At 41.8% G+C, this 22048-nt stretch overlaps 1 protein-coding gene across 3 annotated transcripts in view; it reads left to right on the forward strand.

Moving 5' to 3' along the window:
• Positions 1–22048, forward strand: part of lhfpl4a (LHFPL tetraspan subfamily member 4a) — a 55033-nt gene that overhangs the window by 4325 nt on the left and 28660 nt on the right. The window contains exons 2-5 of one of the 3 annotated variants that reach the window (XM_034143571.1): positions 17649–17885; positions 18604–18620; positions 19050–19082; positions 20709–21283. In XM_034143571.1, the coding sequence (XP_033999462.1) occupies positions 17649–17885; positions 18604–18620; positions 19050–19082; positions 20709–20762 (341 nt within the window). In that variant the 3' untranslated portion in view covers positions 20763–21283. Of the gene's footprint in view, positions 1–17648; positions 17886–18603; positions 18621–19049; positions 19083–20708; positions 21284–22048 lie in introns of those variants that run through there. The other 2 variants (XM_034143581.1, XM_034143578.1) reach the window with 2 other exon arrangements.

The raw sequence follows: 22048 nt of genomic DNA on the forward strand, positions 1-22048 counted from the left end.
AGGTTCTGAAGCCACGTGACCCCGGGTCTTCTCCCAAAAACCATCATCCTGACACTGCCTGTTGTATTCCCTCAGCCTGTGTCAGTGTAATTGTATGGAATTATGATAATATAATGCCTTCAGCTGTGCTGCATCAAAGATCACAGTTTCTATTTTGGTTGCCATATCTGCCTACCAGATTAGCCTGCATGCATGATGTGCACATGCATTCCAGTAATGTACCCCCACCCAAGACGTTCATTCTTCTGTGCCAAACTGGAACAAACTCCATGTAAAGGCTGTATTGCATGGGTCGGCAACAGGCGGCCCGCGGGCCATTGTTGGCCCGCCAGCAATAATATTTGGCCCGTCATTTTGAGAATAAAAAATAAAAAAATATTTTGAGATTTTTTTTTTTTCTTTTTTTTTTTTTTTACAACATCGGACCGACAGTCGCACATATACTGTGTAGGCTATAATGTCTGAATAGAGAATCTACCTACACCTGAAGAATGCTTATTGTACTTTTATCCATGTTGAGAATGAATGACATACAGCACAGGCACAATCAGGCAGCGGGGTGCACTGACGCTGATAGTGGATCAATAGGTGGACAGCGCGTGGTGCTGAAATAGCCAACATTCGGTGTGTGGTTTGAAAAAAATAACACCAGCTCACTAAATCATTCAAACGTAATGTTTACTTATATGTGAACAGTAACAAAGTTCAGTCAAAACATTGACAACAAAATTGGAGAAGCCACTTGATCATGGAGGGCGAGGAGTGGTGGTGCATATGCTCCTGAAACGACAGAGCACGCTACATTAGGGATAATAATTACAATGAGCCATTAATTCAAAAATATAAAAAATATAATTAGGCTATTAAATACAATTACGACAGGCTTGGTACTCACTTAATGTGAAAACTGACATCTCCCATCGGTCGCTATTTTTTGGATATCTGGTGATATGGACGTCACTTTAATCCGCAGGCAGTTCTCAAGGTTTTTATGCGTCAATCGATTCCTCTCGTGCGTCTTTATCGCATTCATTGAAGAAAAGGACGACTCGCATGTATAGGTGGAAGGGAACATTGTGAGCACATAAAATGTGAGTCTCTTGATCGTGCTATATTCCTCTGAGCTTCCCACCCAAAAGGCACTCACAGACTCCGCACTTCTGAGCGCATCGCTGACCAGGGAGCTTGTTTGAAAATCAATTAGCTCCATTTCTAATGCAGCCTCGTCTAAGGAGGGGATCATTTGTTTCGCCTGGGAGGTGAAGTCTCCACTTGGTCGGACTGTGAGAGGATCGCGTACAAAGGCAATGATGTCTTTTGGGATGGAGTAGTCCTCAAACCTTGACGTGAAGTTGGCCCGTAGCTGCTTGATGAAGTCCACCATAAGCTCTGTCACTTGTCCCAGTGCCTGTGATTTTAGTGTACTGAAATGGAGGAGCCTGCCAGTGGATATGTCTGACTCGAACAACTCCAGCTTCCTCGTGAAGGATTCAAGCTTTTCAACCATGTCCACTATGGTTTTGCCTCTCCCCTGTAGCTGCAGGTTAAGCTGGTTTAGGTGGCCAAATATATCCGCTAAAAATGCTACATTGGACATGAACTTTTCGTCTCCCAGAAGGGCAAGGTGGTCAGCTGCTGCCCTAATCTTGCTCAATCTAAGAAACGCCTTGACCTCATCCAGTAGCGCACAGAAGCGGTCCAACGCTTTCCCTTTGCTCAACCAGCGCACGTCATTGTGAAGCAGCAGGTCATCGTGGGTGGCCTCTTCTGACTCAGCCACAAGTTGTCGGAAAAGCCGATGCTGGGTGCTTGATGTACCCCTGACAAAATTAATGACACGCATCACTTTGTCCATAACTTCCTTTAGCTCACCACTGAGTTTGGCGCAAAGGACACTCTGGTGGATGAGACAGTGCAGTCCATGCATTTGGGGGGCGTGCTCCTTCAACCTGCTTACCAGACCTCTGTGCTTTCCCACCATAGCAGGAGCCCCGTCTGTCACGATTAGGTTAACCCTCTCAAATGACAATGAATGCAGCCTAAACAACTCTTTCAGTTTTGTAAATATAACGTCCCCAGTGGTGTGCCCTTCTAATGGAATAAGAGACAGCAGCTCTTCCCTGAACTCCTTTCCATCAAAATATCTAACATAGACGCACAACTGGGCTACATCTGTACTGTCAGTGCTCTCGTCAATGGCTAAGGAAAAGTAATTGGCTTGACTGAGACCCTTGATGATTACCCCCTGCACAGCGTCCGACAGTGCTTCTATGCGGCGTATAGCGGACCTCGCAGAGAGGGACACTTGTTTCACTGACGCAATGACACCATCCATGGACTTGTCGGTGGCCAGTTCCTCCAAAACAGTCACCATCACCTCCTTGAAAACCTCTGCGTCAGTGAATGGCCGGTTATGCTTTGCGAGCACCCACGACGCCTTTAGGGACGCGGTTGTCACTTTCTGCTGGGCTGTGAGGCCTCGCACCAGGATCCTGCTGCTGTGCGCATAACCTGCTGTCAGTGCTTCAATATTGCGCTTTCGTGCCTCTGTCTTGGGGGGAAAGGCCACTTTGAAGGTGTCATGCTTCGTCTCGTGGTGCCGCTTAATATTATATTCTTTGCAAGCAGCCACAACTTCATTGCAGATAAGACACAACGGCTTTGCATTGATGAAACCAGGTAGGATGAACGCATAGTTCGCTGTCCATTCCTCTTTAAATGCCCTGTTTTCACCGTCAACTTTCCTCTTTAGACCTTTGGAGAGTGACATTACTGCTTTGGATTACTGGTCTGGGGGAAGCTCGCGAGTGTGTGTGTGTGTGTGTGTGTATGTGTGTGTGTGTTTGTGTGTATTGTGTTTGTTTCCCGGGGAAAACACACACAAGAAACACCGGCTGTTGTTACGCCTGCTGTGACGTTAAGTTACTCCGTTCTCCGTTTGTAATTATGCCGTTACAAGCTTCAAAGTTGTATTTATCATCTGAATTTTCCGAAACAAGTTTTATATTCTGAAAGCCAAGACTTTGTTTATTTGAAATCAGATGAAAACAAACTGTAACGGACCCTGCCGTGTTATCTATGATCACTATACGCTTACATTCATAATTTCAGCGGAGGGAGGGGAAGCGGCGCTTTGGAAGAGCAGAGTGGCGAGTGAGAGCTGTCATCTTCCCTTTACAAGCTTCAAACATGTATTTATCGTGTGATTTTGGAAATAAAAGTTTCATATTCTGAAAGCCAAGACTTTGTTTAGTTAAAATCAAACAAAACACCCGAACCCCGAAAAACAAGTTTTTTACGCAAATCCACGTTTATTTTGAAATGAGCCGTTGCGACTTCCGACTGATTTCGATAGAGCGGGTCACATATGGCAAATGTGTGGTTGTGGGGAACCAGGTAAATTAAAGTGTTGATGGGGAGGGTTATCAGCGATATCAGAGTTTTTTCTGAACCAGGGAACAGGGGCGCTGCGCCCTCTTACCAAAATAAATTCCTTGAATTAGGCTTTGATTATGTTCTGGCCCGCCATCTAGTGGCTCAGAAAAAAATTGGCCCACGGCCAAACTTACTTGCCTACCCCTGCTGTATTGTGTTAGGAGGTGCAATAAACTGTCAGAGAGAGGCAGCTGAGCAGATTAGGAAGGATTTGGGAATAAAGACTTGGTTTTCACCAATATGTGCGGTGGGAGTAAGAGGGGTTGGAAATCTGATGAAGGTTTTCAGTTTTCTAATTCTTCCTCTCTACAGTCATAGAAGTGTGTTATGGTTAGTGCCTACAGGGGCAAACGCGATACAACGGTCCAAAACACTTCCATTAGGAGAAACGCATTGCAGTTTGAAAAAACGATGCAAATATTACAAAAATAAATCATAAATGTGCAAAAAAACATGCAAATGAAGAAACAGCTTCACCAACTTGACAACAGAGGATCAGCATTCAGAAAACATTGACCAAATGTGCGAAGCATGTAACAGTTTGCCAGTTTCATAACTGTAAGTGTTTCGACAGTATATTTGAAATGACTAGGTTAGCTAGGTTAGCTAGCTAGCTATCAGCAGATCTGCAACTTTATCCCAAGGAATCATGTGATCACATTGTTGGCCAATCAAACTTACATTTGAGTTCATTTAAAGTGACAGTTGGCCAACTTTATAATCCCAAACGTAAACAAGCGCTCCGGTCACAGCTGTGTGCGTCACTTTTGAGTGTCCCCAGGAATCCTTTGTGTGGCAGCACTTTGTGTTTTTAAAGCATTTTGTTTATGCAACGCTTTTAGTAAACGCTGCTCATGTTTCGTCCAGCTGGTGAAGATGTGCGTGTGTTTTGGCACATTTGTGTTTATTTATTTGCATCGTTTTTAAAAGGGCAACTTGTTTCTCCTAATGGAAGTGTTTCGGCAGTTGTAACGCATTTGCACCTGTAGGCCACCGTAGTTTCCTGTCTCTGTGTGTAATTCCCATCACTGAGTGTAGAAACAGATTGTATCAGTTCAGGGGGAAGAGCTCAGTGACATCAAAGAATGCCCAGCGGATTCCTTATCACACAAACTGCTCATTATCTAGACGTGATGCACATGAGACTGCTCTCAAATGTGTTTCAAAAAGGTGCAGAGCGTGCTTTTCAACATTTAAATATGACATTTGATATGCCTTTTTGTTGGGTTTTCCCTCTGTACTCAGCAGAATTGTCACAAATCATCGCTCCACTGTTCTCTCTGGCAGGCTCCACAGTTGCGTGCAGGGAGGGTAAAATGAGCATTGGTGTGGAAGCGCTGACATTATCTGAGAGGAAGTTTTAGGATTATCCCTTCCCACGAGGCCACAGAACAGAGAGAGGGAAGAAAAAAAGAGACGATGCAAAGAGACGGATAGGCTGATAAAGAAATAAGGAAGTATGGAAGAAGGGAAGCAAAGACAAAATAAAAGGATGATACACAGGTTTCCTCTTTCCAAACACAGCATGTGATACATGCGATGCAAGGAAGAAACAGCAGCCTATGGTAATGCTTATCAAGTCTTTACACAAAATAAGCTCAGGTAGTGACAAAGTGTCCCAAAACATCAACCAACCATGAGGTAAAAGCACAGACGCCCCCCTTCACCTATGTAGTTCTAGGATGAAATCTGAAACGTTCCTTAGCGGTTAGCGTTTAATGTTAATAGGCATAGATAATAAAACATGTTTTTTTATCAAGGAAGCACATGGCTGCACTTCTCCATGTTTGGATAAAGCTCCTCTCGACACAGTCAATAACAGGGAGGAGGTTCTAACAGCATGAACATGGAGAGATGCTGTTTCTTCTGAATAATATCTTTCCAGATCCCTGTGATAATATGCTAATTCTGGGCTAAATTCAACAGCATTTCCATATTGATGAATTAAATTGCAAAGTATAATTTGATTAGTTTGATTAATGGACTGTAGGAGAAATGCACCGCAGCAGCTGCTGTGGTGAGATGAGGGGGATCCAACCTTGCGGAGTGAAGCTATGTTCTTGATATTAAAGGTGGGGTAGGTCATTTTGGAGAAACCAGCTCGAGTGCGCTAGAATTTGAAAATACACAACCGGAAACAAATTGCCTCTTCCTTCAGACTTCCTTACAGAGCCCCTCCTCCAACACACACGAACGCGCACATGACCAATGAGGGCACGAGATAAGTTTGTGCACAGATGGAAGGCTGACAGGCAGGTAGGCCATCCAGTTATTTTAGCCAGGCCGGCTCAGATGATTGGTCGTGCTTTTTACAGTACTACGGCTTCCACAGATTACATTTTTTTAATGTATTTATTGTCAAAGCATTTAATATATTCATTGCTATCGGGATGTTAACCTGTTAAGCACTGAGCCTGTTTATCTTCTCTTCTAAAAGGGTTAAATTAATAATCTTTATTCTCAAAGTAATGATAAACCTGTGAGTTGGATGTAGAAAAGACAGAATTAATATAGATGTTTTTTATTTTAAAGAAAATTCAGATTGAACATAGTAAAAAACTGTAAATTATAGTGTCCGTCCAAAAATTCTTTTTTACTTATAGTGAAAACTACCCTTGGATGATGGGTTAGTAGACTAAAAGCTTTAGGAATCCAAAGTACAACATATAATAAGTACCCAGTATCAAGATTGATGCAAAACAAGTGAAATTTGACCTTTGTAGAGAGATTTAGAACCCCAGAACTCACTTCTGGGGTCATTGGGTGGATTTGACCTATCTCTGGCCCCCCTTGGTCAATTTTGATGAATGAAATCTCTTTATAACCGCTAGAGCCAATGGAATCGAGGGAAAGTTCTATACACACCAACACGTTAACAAATAAGGAGTGAGAGTGACGCATGACCAAAACCGGAAGCTGCATATAGCTGTGGCTACCATTAGCAGCTAACTTTTTCGCTCCGATTTTTACATAAAAATGGAATTATGGATTATAAATAATTTTTTCAAAGGCACAGGTACATTATCAACCTGTGGATCAACAGTTGTAGCCTTTTTTTTTTTCGTTTTAATGCCATTGAACACGTCTTTTGATCAGATTGACAGCTACGGTGAGATGATCTCCCGTAAAAGCTCCGTAAAGGTACGTGTTGTGATGTCTGTGTTTGCTTCCCCTGTCGCAAGTTCGGATCACTCAGTGATGATACTATACCTAAATAATCTGTGGAGTCTCAGCTTTAATCGGATATATTGTATGTCAGCTACGATGAGTAATAAGGGTATCTTTATCTTGAGTTGTGTGCTAAAGTGCGTTAGCATTTTTCCGCTTAGTGCTAATTCAGAGGCTTGGTATTAATTACCCTTGTGTTTTGTTTTGGTAAAAATGGTTCATATCTTCAGTTAGCTGAGATTCTTCCCGTTAATCTGGTGCTACACATTAATATTTTCATAAATGTTAAGAAGCCCTGAGACATTGTCTCGAAACAAAAACGGTGGGAGGGGTCCAATGGGGGAAGCGTCGTCCTTAAAGGTAGGGTAGGTAAGTTTGAGAAACCGGCTCGAGATCGCTAGAATTTGAAAATACACAACCGGAGAAAATCTGCCACTTCCTTATAGAGCCCCTCCTCCAACACACACGAACGCGCACATGACCAATGAGGGCACGAGATAGGTTTGTGCACAGATGGAAGGCTGACAGGCAGGTAGGCCATCCAGTTATTTTAGCCGGGCCGGCTAAAATGATTGGTCGTACTTTTTACAGTATTACGGCTTCCACAGATGACATTTTTTTATGGATTTTTTGTCAAAGCACTTAAGATATTCATTGCTATCGGGATGTTAAGAGCATTCCATGGAATATAACAAAAAGTGTTTCTCGAGCCGGTTTCTCAAACTTACCTACCCCACCTTTAAGAGGTTAAGAGCATTCCATGGAATATAACAAAAAATATTTCATACTTTAACTTAAAGGGGACCTATCATGCAAAAAGCACTTTTGTACGTCTTTTATACATGAATATGTGTCCCCGGTGTTCCAGGGAACTCACCAAGTGTCAGAAAACACAACACTCTCTATTTTCCTCCATACCCAAATCTCTAAAAAAGGGGCTGCAACGGATCTGATAAAAACTGATCCAGATTTGAACACTGTCCTGACGTCAGGACGGTGGCGCTACGGCTATTGGGCCAACTTCACCAATCAGGAGGAGACAGCCACGGTCATTGCCGTTCGAAAGCGCTGGAGACGCTGTAGTACATATGCCAGGCCTCTAGATGGTGCTGTTGCTCACAGAATCAACCCTTGCAAAAACAGAGCTAACATTTTTCAAATTGAGCGAAATGAGGCATGGCTAAAATCAAGCGGCAAACTCTGGGGAAGAGCCGGGACGCCAATACGGAAGTGCCACAAACTGCAGTTCATATATTGGCCGATAGGCGCTGACTGCAGAAAGGAGCAATTTCCATAGACCCCCATGTTAAAATGCCCAATTTTACAGCCTAAAAAAACATGTTTCTACCCATGGATCCAATAAATATTATTATAGATATAGTTAGATTCCACCTTCATGATTATGGATCTGTGAGTGAATTGTTTTCTAACATGACCCTTTTATTTATATTAGGTCTTAAAGTTTTTGCATAAATTAGGGCGTGGTCACATTGAGTGACAGCTCTGTCAAGTGACTGCTGCTGTTAACTTCTTGTCTCTCTGCTAGCTGCTCCGTCTCCGTGAAGCTACAGGGACTCTGCCTGCTCAGTTCATCCAGGGAACACAACTTGACCCCGGCCGTGTTTGTTTGTTCTTCATGCTTATATATCGGACTATTGTGACTCGCTCTGCGGTTAAAACAGACGGTGCATGAATGCCGTTTTGCGGTAAGTGAAATTCGAGTACTTTATTTATGTGTTTATGATTTTAATCAGCTACGTAATGAATGTTAAGGCTTGGGTTAGCGTGTAAGCGAGTGGTAGCTACATCGGTGCTAACGATGCTAATCGTATCCTCCAAGTTAACTTAAAACCATAGACTGTATATATAAAGGTTAAAATGAAATAGACAAGTGTTAAGCGTTAAGTGAGATAGTACTGTAGAACAAAAGGCTTCTGTTTGAGGTTGATAAAATAAGGTCATCCTTGTAACTTAGAGAGATATTTTATTATGTAGGTAGGAACTGTATGCATCGCTAAGGTTCATTTAAATTGGCTATGCTCAAGTATGTAGACAAGCTAACGTCGAAGTAGTGTATGTGAAATCAACCTCACAATAAGATGTGTGTATATTACAATTATTAATGTCATATTTCAAGATGATTACTTAGATATTACAATATGGTTGGTTGAGCTGGAGTTCATTATTGAGCTTACACGTTAACGTCACAGTCATCTGAAGAACGAACCCAAACGTTGTTGTTTTTATTAATTGCATTACCAAATTGGTATCAAATAAACAGTAACACAACAGCATTGGTAACACAACTTCCAAAGTTACAGTAAAATAAAAAGGACCCTGACTCGGGCAATACACAATCCAACATGTTCAACAGAAGAGAATAAGTTATATTGTTTGTACACATGGTTCTTTACATATATATCTGTTTGTTTAAAGTTTCCAGGTGATGCAGACAGGCTGGACCAGAGAGTGAGAGACAGAACTGGACTCCTCACAGCAGTGAACTTCAGCACAGGTACAAATACTCTTTTTTCATACTGTACAAAGAATCAAGAAAGATATTGGTTTAAATAAATGAAGTATTGACTTTAATACACTGATATACATTCCATTAAACAATGCTAAATACTAGATCACCTACACATCAGTGAAGTTGAGGGTTTTTTCCATGCAAAGGGTTACATGTTAACAAGCAATATTACTTTGTCAGCTTTCTAATTTAAGGTATTGAAGGCAAAGCTATTAGTGAGAACTGCTACTATTTATCTCTCAATATTGTCTGTAAAAAACGTGGTAAAAGTTATGATTTCAGTGAGAGAACAGAGCAAGCTTCTACAGTTGCACTAAGTTTTGATAACAGTTAAATATTATTTTGATAATAAAATATATTTCAATGTTGATGAATGTCATACTGTTCATTCATAATCTGATTGTCTTTGTAGCTCACTGTTGAAATAAAATAAAACATTACAATTACAAAATAATTATATCTACAGCCCCTAAACACAAGCACACCTCTTTCATAAATAACACACTTGTTCTGCAATAATATGTTTTATGTTTCCTGTCATTTTTGTTAGGAAAGGACATGCCTGAAAGACACGACTCAACATTTTCTCCTTCTCTGAGGGTCAAGAAGAACATCCAAGAGGAAAATTAAAAGCTGATGTTATGAGATTTTAAGACCAGTACAGGACATTCACTAAGAAACTACTTTTATTGTGAAGTCAGCTGATCGGATGCACCTATTTCCACATCTACACTCCATCAGCTGATTATTTCTATTTGCCTCACTTTATGAGCTTCACAACATGTACCTTGTACCGCAGAGTTTGCAACGTCACAAATAAATGGGGCCAATCTTCAGTCAGATGTGAATGTGTAATCTAACATTTTCAGTAAGAATAATGGACAAAAGGAGTGCAAATACAAATTCAATTTATTGAAATGTGAACCAAACATGTTTTAAATAAAAAAGCACATATGGACAGAAGGTGTAAACCTATTAAATGTATAAGTAAACACATTTAGTCAAATAAAGTGACAAACAAGGCCTGTGCAGTTGGTATCAGCTATGCCCAGCATGGGCTCCTCCATCAGGCCTGGTCCTCCTCGCAGAGGAAAGACCCTCAGTCCTCTCCAAACCAACAGACTGGACGTCCATCACACGGAGGTTTCTCCCTGAAGTCTCTGCAGCTCTCTGGACACCACGCTGTCTCAATCCGTCCACACTGAATATGAGTGGGGGAAAATGAAAATAATAAATGCTTTAGACAATAAGAAATATAAAGTTGACTGTTGAGTTGCTCAGTTTTTTTAGATTGTCAATACTATTACTGTATAACTAATATCTCAGGTTAAGAGGCACCTTCAAATAAAGATTGGTCTTTAAATACATTTTGTCTTTTGAATTGTTTGTCTAAAGTCAAGGATCTAGAACTGGTACTTATAGTTTTAATGATACAGTCTGGTTATAATGCTGTTTGGAGGAGGCCTCACAGGTAAGAGCACTAACTAGCTACCATCACATGTACTGTACCTTAGCTTGACTTAAATGTATTAAACGTATAATTAAGTGATAGCAAAATATAAATAACTAATGTCATGCAAACATATTCATATTTGCTTGATTCCAGTGTTGCATTTAGCACATTGCATACAAACGTTAAGGGATTTTAAGATTCTGAAGTATTATGCTAAAAACTCAATAACTTAGATTATTATTTGTAGTTTTGCTGAATAGTTTCATGTCCGCTTACCTTAGAAACGTAAAATGTGACGGCAGTGTGCAGATGGGGAGCATGTTAGCTTAGCTTCTTAGCTTGAGCTAGCTCTGTTACTTCCCAGCTGGAGGCAGCAGGTCCCGCCTCGGCTCCGCCTCTTTGCCCTTATTTGGAGCAGGCGGGAGTTAGGCCCCGGCTCCACGAGGACAAATACGGCAAAACGCATCGGAGTAACGCAAATGCAACCGCAAAAAACCTTCCGTCCCCACGCAATATACACCGGATTGTGTCAAGCTCCACGAGACGGCTCCGTTTACATCCAAACGCTGGAAAAGCTGCAGTACATATGCCGAACCTGTACGTGGCGCTGTAACTTCCTCCACAAAAGCAGCAACTTCCTCCACAAAAGCAGCGAAGAAGAATGGTTGTCATGGCTGCACTTCTGTGTATTCTCCGCGGTAGGGGCCGACAGAACCGGGCAGAGTTTTTCGCCGGTCAGCGTGTGTTAAAGTTTAAATCTTCCGGACAAAATTATAAAAGTGCCGGTCAAAGGTCTTCTTTGTTATTTATTGAGCTTTAAAACAAATGAATAACGACGATATAATTATATATAATCATCAAATACATCTCTTTTTCCTCTCTTCTGACAGCGTCAGTGTCTGTCTCATGCAGCAGCTGATCCTGTAATGAGTGACCCGACAGTAAAAATGAGTCTTAAACAAGTCCTTATGTGCTTTTCAACAAATGTAATGACATCGATCAACAGAATAATACTTAATAATCAAACTGCTCTTTATTAGTCACATTAATAATTTAATAATCCATTTTCTCTCTGCTGGTAAAGTAACGTGTTTTCTTCTATTTTAAGAAGGATCAGTAAGGTAAGGCTGCCGTGACGGTTTGATTCAGAAGGAGTTTAATGTACAAGATCCCTGATGTTAAGGTAACCAGAATGTTTATTTCCACTGTGTACAGCATGTTATAAGGGACCCACTTCTATCTTTATGCAAGGGATAATGTGCAGCGAGGCGTCTCTATGGGGAAAAGAACACCTGAATCTAGATCCCTCTGCAGGTGGTACTTTAAGTATATTTTGATGCCAATACTTTTGTACTTTTACTTGAGTAACATTTTGAATGCAGGATCTTTTATTGTAACCGAGTATTCCTACACTCTGGTACTGTTACTCAAGTACAAGATCTGAACTTCTCCCACCTCTGGCAATAAATCCTGAGTGGTTACCAAAAAAAAAACCCTGCTCTGAAGGTTATTTTCATTTTACAAATCCTGCACTCAGCTTTGCTTTCTCCAATATCATTGAAATGCAGCCAGAAGCTGCTCCTTTTTTCGGTTTTCGCAAATTTCTTGATTTTTTCCGACGCGCTTGCATTTAAATCCGTCTCCCTGTTGCTCTGTGTAGCTGGCCTGTACCACTACACCTGCTGTCTTTGGAGCGTCTGCCCCCCACCCTTCTTTCACATAATGGTATGATCCTAGTGTGTCCTCGCATATGATTGGCCGCATGGTGGCTCAGCAAAATAAAGTCCCGCCCCTGCCTGCATGGATTCTCAGCAAGAGTTGCAGCGGCTGAAGATTCTGCTCTCCCCGACGGGAGTCTGCTCTTCTAGCGGCATCTCGCGATCGGTGTGTTGGAGACCCCTGAATTAAATTATCAAGTCACCTCAAGTCAGAAGGCTCAAGTCCAAGTCAAGTCCCGAGTCATTGGTGTTCAAGTCCAAGTCGAGTCGCAAGTGTTTTGTGATTTTGTCAAGTCGAGTCCAAAGTCATCAAATTGGTAACTCGAGTCTGACTCGAGTCCAAGTCATGTGACTCGAGTCCACACCTCTGCAGATCTGCATGCAGAGTGAAATGTAGTCATTGAATTGAACCCATCCAAGTATTAGGAGCATTGGGCAGCTACTCTACAGCACCCAGGAGGCAGTGTGGGGGTGTAGTCCCTTGCTCAAGGGCACCTCGGCAGTGCCCAGGAGGCAAACTGGCCTCAAGTACAATTTTGCATCTAAAATAAACTTTAGACAGAATAGTACATTATGCTCAGTCTGTCCTAAGAGAGTTATAGTAATAGATGTTGAGCCGCACCACTCACTCGTTGTGATGGCTCTGCTGGGAGTGATAGATCAGCTGGAAACACTGTCTTATCTCTGCTTTGGTCAGTCCCTCCACCATGAGCGTCTTTTACAGCAGGAAGCTGTCTCTGGGGAAAAAAACCTGCAAAGCCTCTGTCCACTTCCTGCCCTGCAGCAAACAGAGACAGAGACACAGACAGAGACAGAGACACAGTCAGAGACACAGACAGAGACACAAACAGAGACAGTGACAGAGACACAGACAGAGACATTGACAGAGACACAGACAGAGACACAGACAGAGACACAGACAGAGACACAGACAGAGACAGTGACAGAGACACAGACACAAACAGAGACACAGACAGAGACACAGACACAGACAGAGACACAGACAGAGACACAGACAGAGACAGTGACACATACAGAGACACAGACAGAGACACAGACAGAGACACAGACAGAGACACAGACAGTGACACAGACAGAGACACAGACAGACAGAGACACAGACAGAGACACAGACAGAGACACAGACAGAGAGACAGAGACACAGACAGAGACAGTGACACAGACAGAGACACAGACAGACACAGACAGAGACACAGACAGACATAGACAGAGACACAGACAGAGACACAGACAGAGACAGAGACACAGACAGGGACAGACACCGACAGAGACACAGACAGAGACAGAGACACAGACAGACAGAGACACAGACAGAGACACAGACAGAGACACAGACAGAGACACAGACAGACACAGACAGAGACACAGACACAGACAGACAGAGACACAGACAGAGACACAGACAGACAGAGACACAGACAGAGACACAGACAGACAGAGACACAGACAGAGACACAGACAGACAGAGACACAGACAGACAGAGACACAGACAGAGACACAGACAGACAGAGACACAGACAGAGACAGACAGAGACACATACAGACACAGACACAGACATAGACACAGACAGAGACACAGACATACACAGACATAGACACAGACAGAGACACAGACAGAGACTGGCTCCGGGAATATCTTTCCCCTCTGATGATTTCAAACACTGTTAACAAAGCACTCGTGTCCCCTGAGATGCAGGGCCAGGGGCCAGAATCCCAGCATCACATCACTTACATTAACATGTGAGCTCTCTTTGTTTGTTGTTTGCTCCATATTCCATGAGTTAATGAGCGAGTATAGAGAATAAAAGATAGAGTCAAAAGGGAAATGAGAGAAACTACCATGCCACCAGGAGGTTGTAGTTATTTGTGTCTAATTAGCCCACTTTCAAAGAGATCTTACCATCACTCGTTCTCTTTTCTTTCCATAACTATTGCACTTTGCACAAATTGCACAAACTTCTTAGCACAAATTGGCTTTGTTAATGATCATTTGTTTCAGTTTAGGTGAGCTGTGTTTGGTTCTGAATATTGAATAGTGCGTAAAAGGAGAAGAATAATGAGATACCAAGTTCCCCACAGAGATTACTCAATATGCAGAAACATGCTGTCAAGACAAATAAACAACAGAAGAAAATGTTCATTTGAAAAGCGGATCTGAAGAAGTCATAGTGACAAACCAACACATAATGATCTCCCCCCCTGCAGTAGACTCGGCTCTACTGAGGGATTTTGGCACATCTGAGCGATTTGTCTTGGTCTCCCTGCCCTGCTACAACATGGGTTCATTTCCAACAGCTGTTGTTTCACACAGGAACTTATGAAAAGCAGATTGTAAGCTTCCTATTACAACAGAAAAAGAACAAGCTGCTGTGGAAAGTAGAACATCTAGCAGCTCACAAACAGTTTCTCAGTCTACAGAGCAGAAGATAATGAAATGATGTTCCATAGAAGAAGAAGAACATCCCTTTGCCAAATGGCAGATACCAAGAGAAACGTCCTCTGAGCAGAACACAGGCAGGGACATAATAATGAGAAGGGCAAACAGAGATTCATTTTTAATGAGCAGATTATTATTGCTATTTATTGTGTGGCTTTTCAAACATGTATTGGTTTTAAGAGCGAGCTACGTAAGCATTATGAATTCCAAACATTTTATTAGTAAAATTCATATTATTTTTGATCTCGGCATCGTAAAGTGCCATTCAAATATCTTACACAGGTTCCTACGCTGCAATAATACCGCTGACAGCGCAGAAATAACATTAAACCAGAACATTATCAACACAGTTGAGACAACACTCAGACAACACCCGCCGTTTATGAATGAAGGGACCTTAGACATTTGAGACTGTTGATCCTCATGTAGTGTTTGATCCGAGGCAGATGATGAAACATGAGCGTGCGACTCTGTGTGTGTCTGCGCTCTTAGACACAGTTCACTGAACACAACCAAATCCAAACATTACGTAAAGACACTCCGTCTACAGATCTGATGGCCTATTTGCTTCTCTGGAAGCATTCTGTATTTGATTTGTCTGTGACACAGACACTTTGTTTGTACTGAAGATGTAAAACTCTATTTAAAAAGGGGGTGTTACAGTAAATGTGTTTTTTAAATCTCTGTAATGTCCTTAAACAGCTGGTAAGTGTAGTTTGTATCAAACAGGACAACACCATAACATATAGGAACAGTAATCACCAGCTATCATAAAGTCTGCTGCCAGAGGCAGGATCAGCTCCGTGGCCTGACAGAACGGCCCCTCCAGACAAAGGGTTTGTGTTGGAGGTGAAGCATTGTGGTGCTGAAGTCTGCTGCTTGACTAATGGAGCATTTAACAGTTATATACAGAGGAGTGCACATGAAATGACCTAATGGTAAAAAGATAGTATCGACTAGATGAGATCATCAGTCTGAGGCTTCAGTAACTGACAGATCACTGGTCACTAAGGACCTGGTGCTCTTAGGGACCACGATAACCGTGTGTGTGTGTGTGTGTGTGTGTGTGTGTGTGTGTGTGTGTGTGTGTGTGTGTGTGTGTGTGTGTGTGTGTGTGTGTGTGTGTGTGTGTGTGTGTGTGTGTGTGTGTGTGTGTGTGTGTGTGTGTGTGTGTGTGTGTGTGTGTGTGTGTGTGTGTGTGTGTGTGTGTGCACTTTAACACATCTCCTCTTGCACTTTATATGTCGTAGCTGCTATATTGTATTACCATGTCATAAATACTTGTGTATGCTGCTCTTGCACTTTTTGCATAACATGTATTTTGTTTTTACAATGTTTGTAAAATGTACATTTCTTAAATGTTTTATGTGAGGGACTGCGGATGGAAATGAGCTGAAAGCTAAATCTGGCCCTGTGACGCTTGCATTGTCCCTGCCAAATAAACGATTAAATAAATCTGCTCTGTGCTCGCTCTCTACAGTAGCAGCGGTGCAGGAAATGATGCATTCAGGGACCCATCTGTTAGGGCCCAGCCTGGCCTCAGCTGGACCCTCTGCCCAGCAGGAGACATCTTATTCACACACACACACACACACACACACACACACACACACACACACACACACACACACACACACACACACACACACACACACATAAAACACTTCCGTTTGAATCATCTGGATGAACAACTACATGTAAAATCTCTGGTTCTTTGATAAGGTGGCAGCTAGATGTCTGAGGAAAGCATTTTTGCATTATCATTATGAATGAAATGTGTAAATAAGTAGCATTTCAGCAATAAATATTCCAGTTATTGAGCTTAAAAGGCTGTTCCATGTACTGTAACAAATGAAAGATCTCATCATTGCGAACTGAGAACACAATCTGCAGCTTAAATCAATTCACTTTTTTCTATCATGGATGATTTCAGAAACCTTGACACTGTGTTTAATTCACAAACATATGAATAAAGGATTGGCTTTTCTCCATAGCAACAGCAGCTGTTCATGTGTAATGTAATATTTAGACCCGTACGCCTTGTTAGATTGAAGCAGGGTTTCTTTGAAAATAATCTGAGGTTATGAAATCTGCTGGTTGTAGCTAAACCTGTGGGAGAGTAAGAATATGAATTAGAGTCCTGTGTTACCATGTTCAGGAACACTGAGGGAATTGTTTAAAGAACCTTTTTAGATCAGAATAGTGAATATAACATAATGCTCAGTTCACTCCCCAGAAAAAAATCCTAATTAGAATTTCCCAAAATGCCAAATTATTCCATTACTTAAAGTTTTAATCCTGTTCAAATAATATGACAACAGCTGAGTTTGATGTGCCTCTGCAGTGCAGTGCTGCTGTTTCTTTATTCCTCTCTATCCAAATACATGTATTTCTTTGGATGCTTTTTAATGGATCATTACCCTATCACATGAACACACTGCTCTGCACATTATTACATAACCTGTCTGACAAAATGTCAAAACACATGCTTTTGCAATTTAAAAACAATGTAAATTTAGAGACTGATGATGACACAATATTTGTTGTGTTAGTCGTCTTAAAGATCTCGCTTGCAAAACTCTTGCGAGCGAGAAGTGAGGGCGATCCAGAGTAACATTCAGCTTTTAGAGAGTTGAAAGACAGCGCGACATCCTGACGTATAACAGCCCTGGACCAGGTAATGCTGTAAATCACTAAAACACATGACATATACACGGAAGGGAATCTCCCTGAGGTGTCTTTAAGACCCCAGGTCAATGTGTGTTTGTCTTCCCACGGACCCTCATCTTGCAGTGTTATTGGATGACAATACTCAATAAAGGTTACATTTCAAACAAGCATAAACCTCTTTGTTCTGTCTCCATCCCTCCTCTCTTCCTGCTCAGCCGTGTGTCTGGTGATCGGCTGTGTGGTCTTCCCTAACGGCTGGGACTCGGAGGTGGTGCGGGACATGTGTGGGGAGGACACGGGGAAGTACAGCCTGGGAAACTGCTCGGTGCGCTGGGCCTACATCCTGGCCATCATCGGCATCCTGGACGCCCTCATCCTCTCCTTCCTGGCCTTCGTGCTCGGAAACCGGCAGACTGACTTCCTGCAGGAGGAGCTGAGGGCCGAGAGCAAAGGTGGACGGTTATCTGTATTTTAATAATACTACAGGGGACAGACTGGGCAAACAAAAGCCTGTTCCAACAGTGCATTAAGTCCTTTGCTTCTAAAGTTACAGACAGCATAAACACTGTAGTGATCACATTCACACACATATAGACTGAACTAAACAATAGTTGAAACTAATACATCAACACCAAAATGCTCTGCACACACACACTGGTGTTTCCAGTTGTTCAGTGTCATCACACTTCACTTCGCTCAATTTGGTTGCAGTTATGCTGGGTATTATTTGAGGGCTCCAACGTTAAATACTGTAATAATGAAAATACTTAGGTAGAAGCTGTCCTTCCTGTGGAGGAGTCAGTTAAGGACAGCAATGAATGAACAATGGGGCTACATCATAGACTGTATATATAAAGGGCTACATCCATCACGCCAATGTAATACAATAATAAATGAGTACTTATTATGCCTTAGATCCTTTGAATAGTCAAATGCATCACAGTCATCCTCTTCAGTGATTCCACTTTCCTCCAGTCGTGGGTATCTTGGATGGAGCTTTGAATCCAACGGGACAGTATAGTACTGTAGTAAAGTATTTAGTATGTACTAAGTATAGTAGTATAGTATCGTATATAATATTCCGCTATAAGGCCTGTATCAATAAACATGAGTCAGCTGACATGTAAATAAAATGAAAAAGTATGAATTCATTTTTTTTCTTTTTTACAGATTTTGCTGTGTCAAGGGTAAGTTCACATTGTTGTGTTCGAGTGTCTGTGTGCGCTAATACATTTCATTTGTGAGGGCCACAACACTCAGTTTGATCTATTAGGACAAAAAGTATTTTTCTTTTCAAAATGGAATGCGTTATACTGTATATGTGCAGGGAATCAGCAGCAAGTGACTCAAATATATTCCATACATCCATGGAGTACTTTATTAGAAGTGTTTTCCCACCTTTAGTTATTACCGGGGGGGGTCATAGCCTAGATTACCAGTCCATGTGCTGAAAAGGCACACAGCCCAGATGCCAGTGTGTGGGTTTGAACCGGTGACAATGTGCAGCACTGAGTCACTTAAAAGAGCAAAAACGCTTTACAAACTTTCTTAAGACCAACTTTGATACAAATAAATAAAGCATGATGATCTTATTTGAAACTGCTTCCTCTCTTCAGCTTCATCGTGGAGCCTCTCTACGAATGGACGGAGTAAGAGCAACATTAGTGTGTGTGACGTGTGGACAGCATGTGTCCCTGCATGCTCTCAGATCAGTCCTCTGTGAGACACTGGTGGTGTCCTCTGTCTGTTGTAAAGGACAGTGCACTGTGAAGCCCTTTGCCCTTCTGTGTGTTAGATTCGACTCGTTGTAATATGTAGCTATTTGTGATTTATGCCACTGATGGAATTACATTCGGGTTAACTTTATTCTTTTATTAATTTAACAGGGACAGTGCACACTAATACAAATGTCTGTAAATGTGCCAGAGTTAGCCAAGAGGCTATCATTCATCTGTAGTCCCTGGGCAGATGTTTGCAAGTCACCCTAAAAGTACATTTCATTTTTAAGTAGATATATGCAACGTACAATACTGAACTTCATTTAGAAAGAGTGAGGAGAAGAGGCAATGAAGAACCATCATTCATGCTAGGACATGCCGTTGTATGCTTCAAACAAAAAGGCACGTGTCCTCATCACATGTTTAACTGCAGTAGGCCTAATGGAGTTGTTGGAAGGGAACAGGAACATCTGAGGGAACATGTGTTGTAAAGGTGTGACCCTTCAAGCTCATTGCATTAATGTATCTCTTTATGCTTTTCACGTGTACTGACTCATGTCAGAGCCCTCTCTGATGAGCTGAGAAGACTATCCACAATGATAAACTATAAATGATGATGGTGTGATGACATGGCGGCTGTCTTTTAGTGTTTCCAGAGCCAGACATTAGGAAGCCAAAGCTGACCCCTGTACAAAAAGCATGGATCGTCTTTTTATATCACCATTAATCTGTATGGCCATAATACCAACAGCTGCTCGTACTTAAACTCTTTGACCTTAATGGAGTTGTGCAGTGATGCCGGATATTAGCATCGCAAGAGCTTCCTTAACAAAGGAAAAGGGAATTTTCCATCGGGTTTGGGCCAAAACATGTTTATGCTGCTTGTTCGGCAGGATAATCCACACATCACACTACTTTATGTTTTTTGAAGAATGTTGCACAAATGCAATCGCCTGAATTAAAAGCTAACGTAAGGCTATAAAGAAACTACATCAGATGGACATGGCTGCACGTCACCACCGCTAAGCTAAAGGCGGCTAATGTTGGGCGTGATGACGTTTAGTCGTCTCATTTAGACACTTGTTTTTATGACATAAATGGCTTCACATCAGTGTTGTATTACTGACATCATTTATGTCGTAGAGACGTACAACAAAACACTAAGATCTCTACAGCTAGCGTTAACCACAGGCTTCCAACCAAAAACCAGGAACCCAGAAGTGGTAAAGTGCTGACTCATTTCAGGACTAATTCCTGCAACACTCAATGCAGTTTTTCCAATGTTTTTCAATGTAAAGCCAGCTTTATATACTACATAATTGATAAGACACAGCTCAGTTGAATGAGTCCTGTCTCCTCCGTCCCGTGGCCCCCTCTGCTCTCCTCCTGATCCCCCCCCCCTCTTCCCTAACACGTCCCTTTCTTTTGCCCAGCATCAGTGCTGCAGCAGCCTGACTCTCTCTCTCTCTCTCTCTCTCTCTCTCTCTCTCTCTCTCTCTCTCTCTCTCTCTCTCTCTCTCTCTCTCTCTCTCTCCTCTCTCTCTGTTCCTCCTGCAGATTGAAATCAGGGACCCCAGAGATCCACGATTTGGAGTCCAGCGGTTTCACTGAGATTGAATAAAACGTCCTCCCCCCTCCCTCCACCCTGCTCCTGCTCCACTCTTCAGGCAAAACCCTTCACCTGGAGGCCAAGTTCATCAAAATCCTAACAATGCTCGCTAGCTCAACAACATCCTCAGGCTCCGTGACCGTCACTGTTCCTTGTGGTTGCTGGCCTAATTCGTCACTTTTAGCTTTTTTGAAAAAGCTATTTATTGTTGGGAAATGTTTTAATGCATCTCTCTCTTCCTTTTCTTTCTTTTACTTTCTTTTTGCTGCCCCCTGGGCGTTTGGCTGCTACCGGCACCATCCATTTTTTCAGCTCACGTGACACAATGTTAATGTGACATGAGTGTCCAATTGTCAACTGCTCTTTGTGATGCAGTCTTAATATAGGATTACAAAAATAAAACATGTAGAGGTATCTATGGGAACAGGGTAAATAAAGACACTTTGAAACGTTGAAAATGTTTTTCCCCAAACATCAAACTTCCCTGTGAACTGTGCAATATTAAAACCTGCCATTCAATTCATCCACCTTGAAAAAAAAGTTAGTGTGTGACTTTGAGCCTCCGTCTTCCTCCAGTCAGAGCGAGGTCCCTCCTGTCCTCAGCTTTTTCAGTCATTCACATTTCACTAGATTCAGTTTTTTAGAATCAGACTCTGACTCTTATCAGTTCGGCTCTGATTTAACACAGGACCCCTCTATGGAGAGAGTAGTGCTCTGAAATACATAGACTTAAATATAACAACACAGTCTCACGGCATTTCGTGTTATAGTCACGAAATTAATCTATTGATTCGTGTTCACCAACACGATTTCGCCATTTTTTTCGTGTCACACAGAACGATTTTAAAAGCAATGTAAATAATAACAAATTAGAAGGAAAAAGACATTTAAAAAAATACAGATTTAAGTATTCTGACACAGAACGATTTTAGAAGCAATGTATTTATATTGGTAGTATGTTTCGTGCATGCACCAAATAATAACAAATTAGAAGGAAAAAAAGATGACATAAAATACAGATTTCAGTATTCTGAGGCTCTGAACCATTTCTTTTCCTCACTGACGGCAAAAAAAACTCAGACATTATACAATTTAAAATAAAAGGGATAGGGTTAGGCTTAGGGTAAGATATTGAGTAAGAACATGTTTTTATGAACCACACAGCTTCCGGTCTTCCAAGACCCGACCGGACAAAAAGACGTGTTGCAGGCACGAAACACACTACCAATAGAAATACATTGCTTTTAAAATCGTTCTGTGTGACACGAAAAAAATGTGAAAATCGTGT

Source organism: Trematomus bernacchii, unplaced genomic scaffold, assembly GCF_902827165.1.
Source record: "Trematomus bernacchii unplaced genomic scaffold, fTreBer1.1, whole genome shotgun sequence".
In the NCBI taxonomy this organism is placed as follows: domain Eukaryota; kingdom Metazoa; phylum Chordata; class Actinopteri; order Perciformes; family Nototheniidae; genus Trematomus; species Trematomus bernacchii.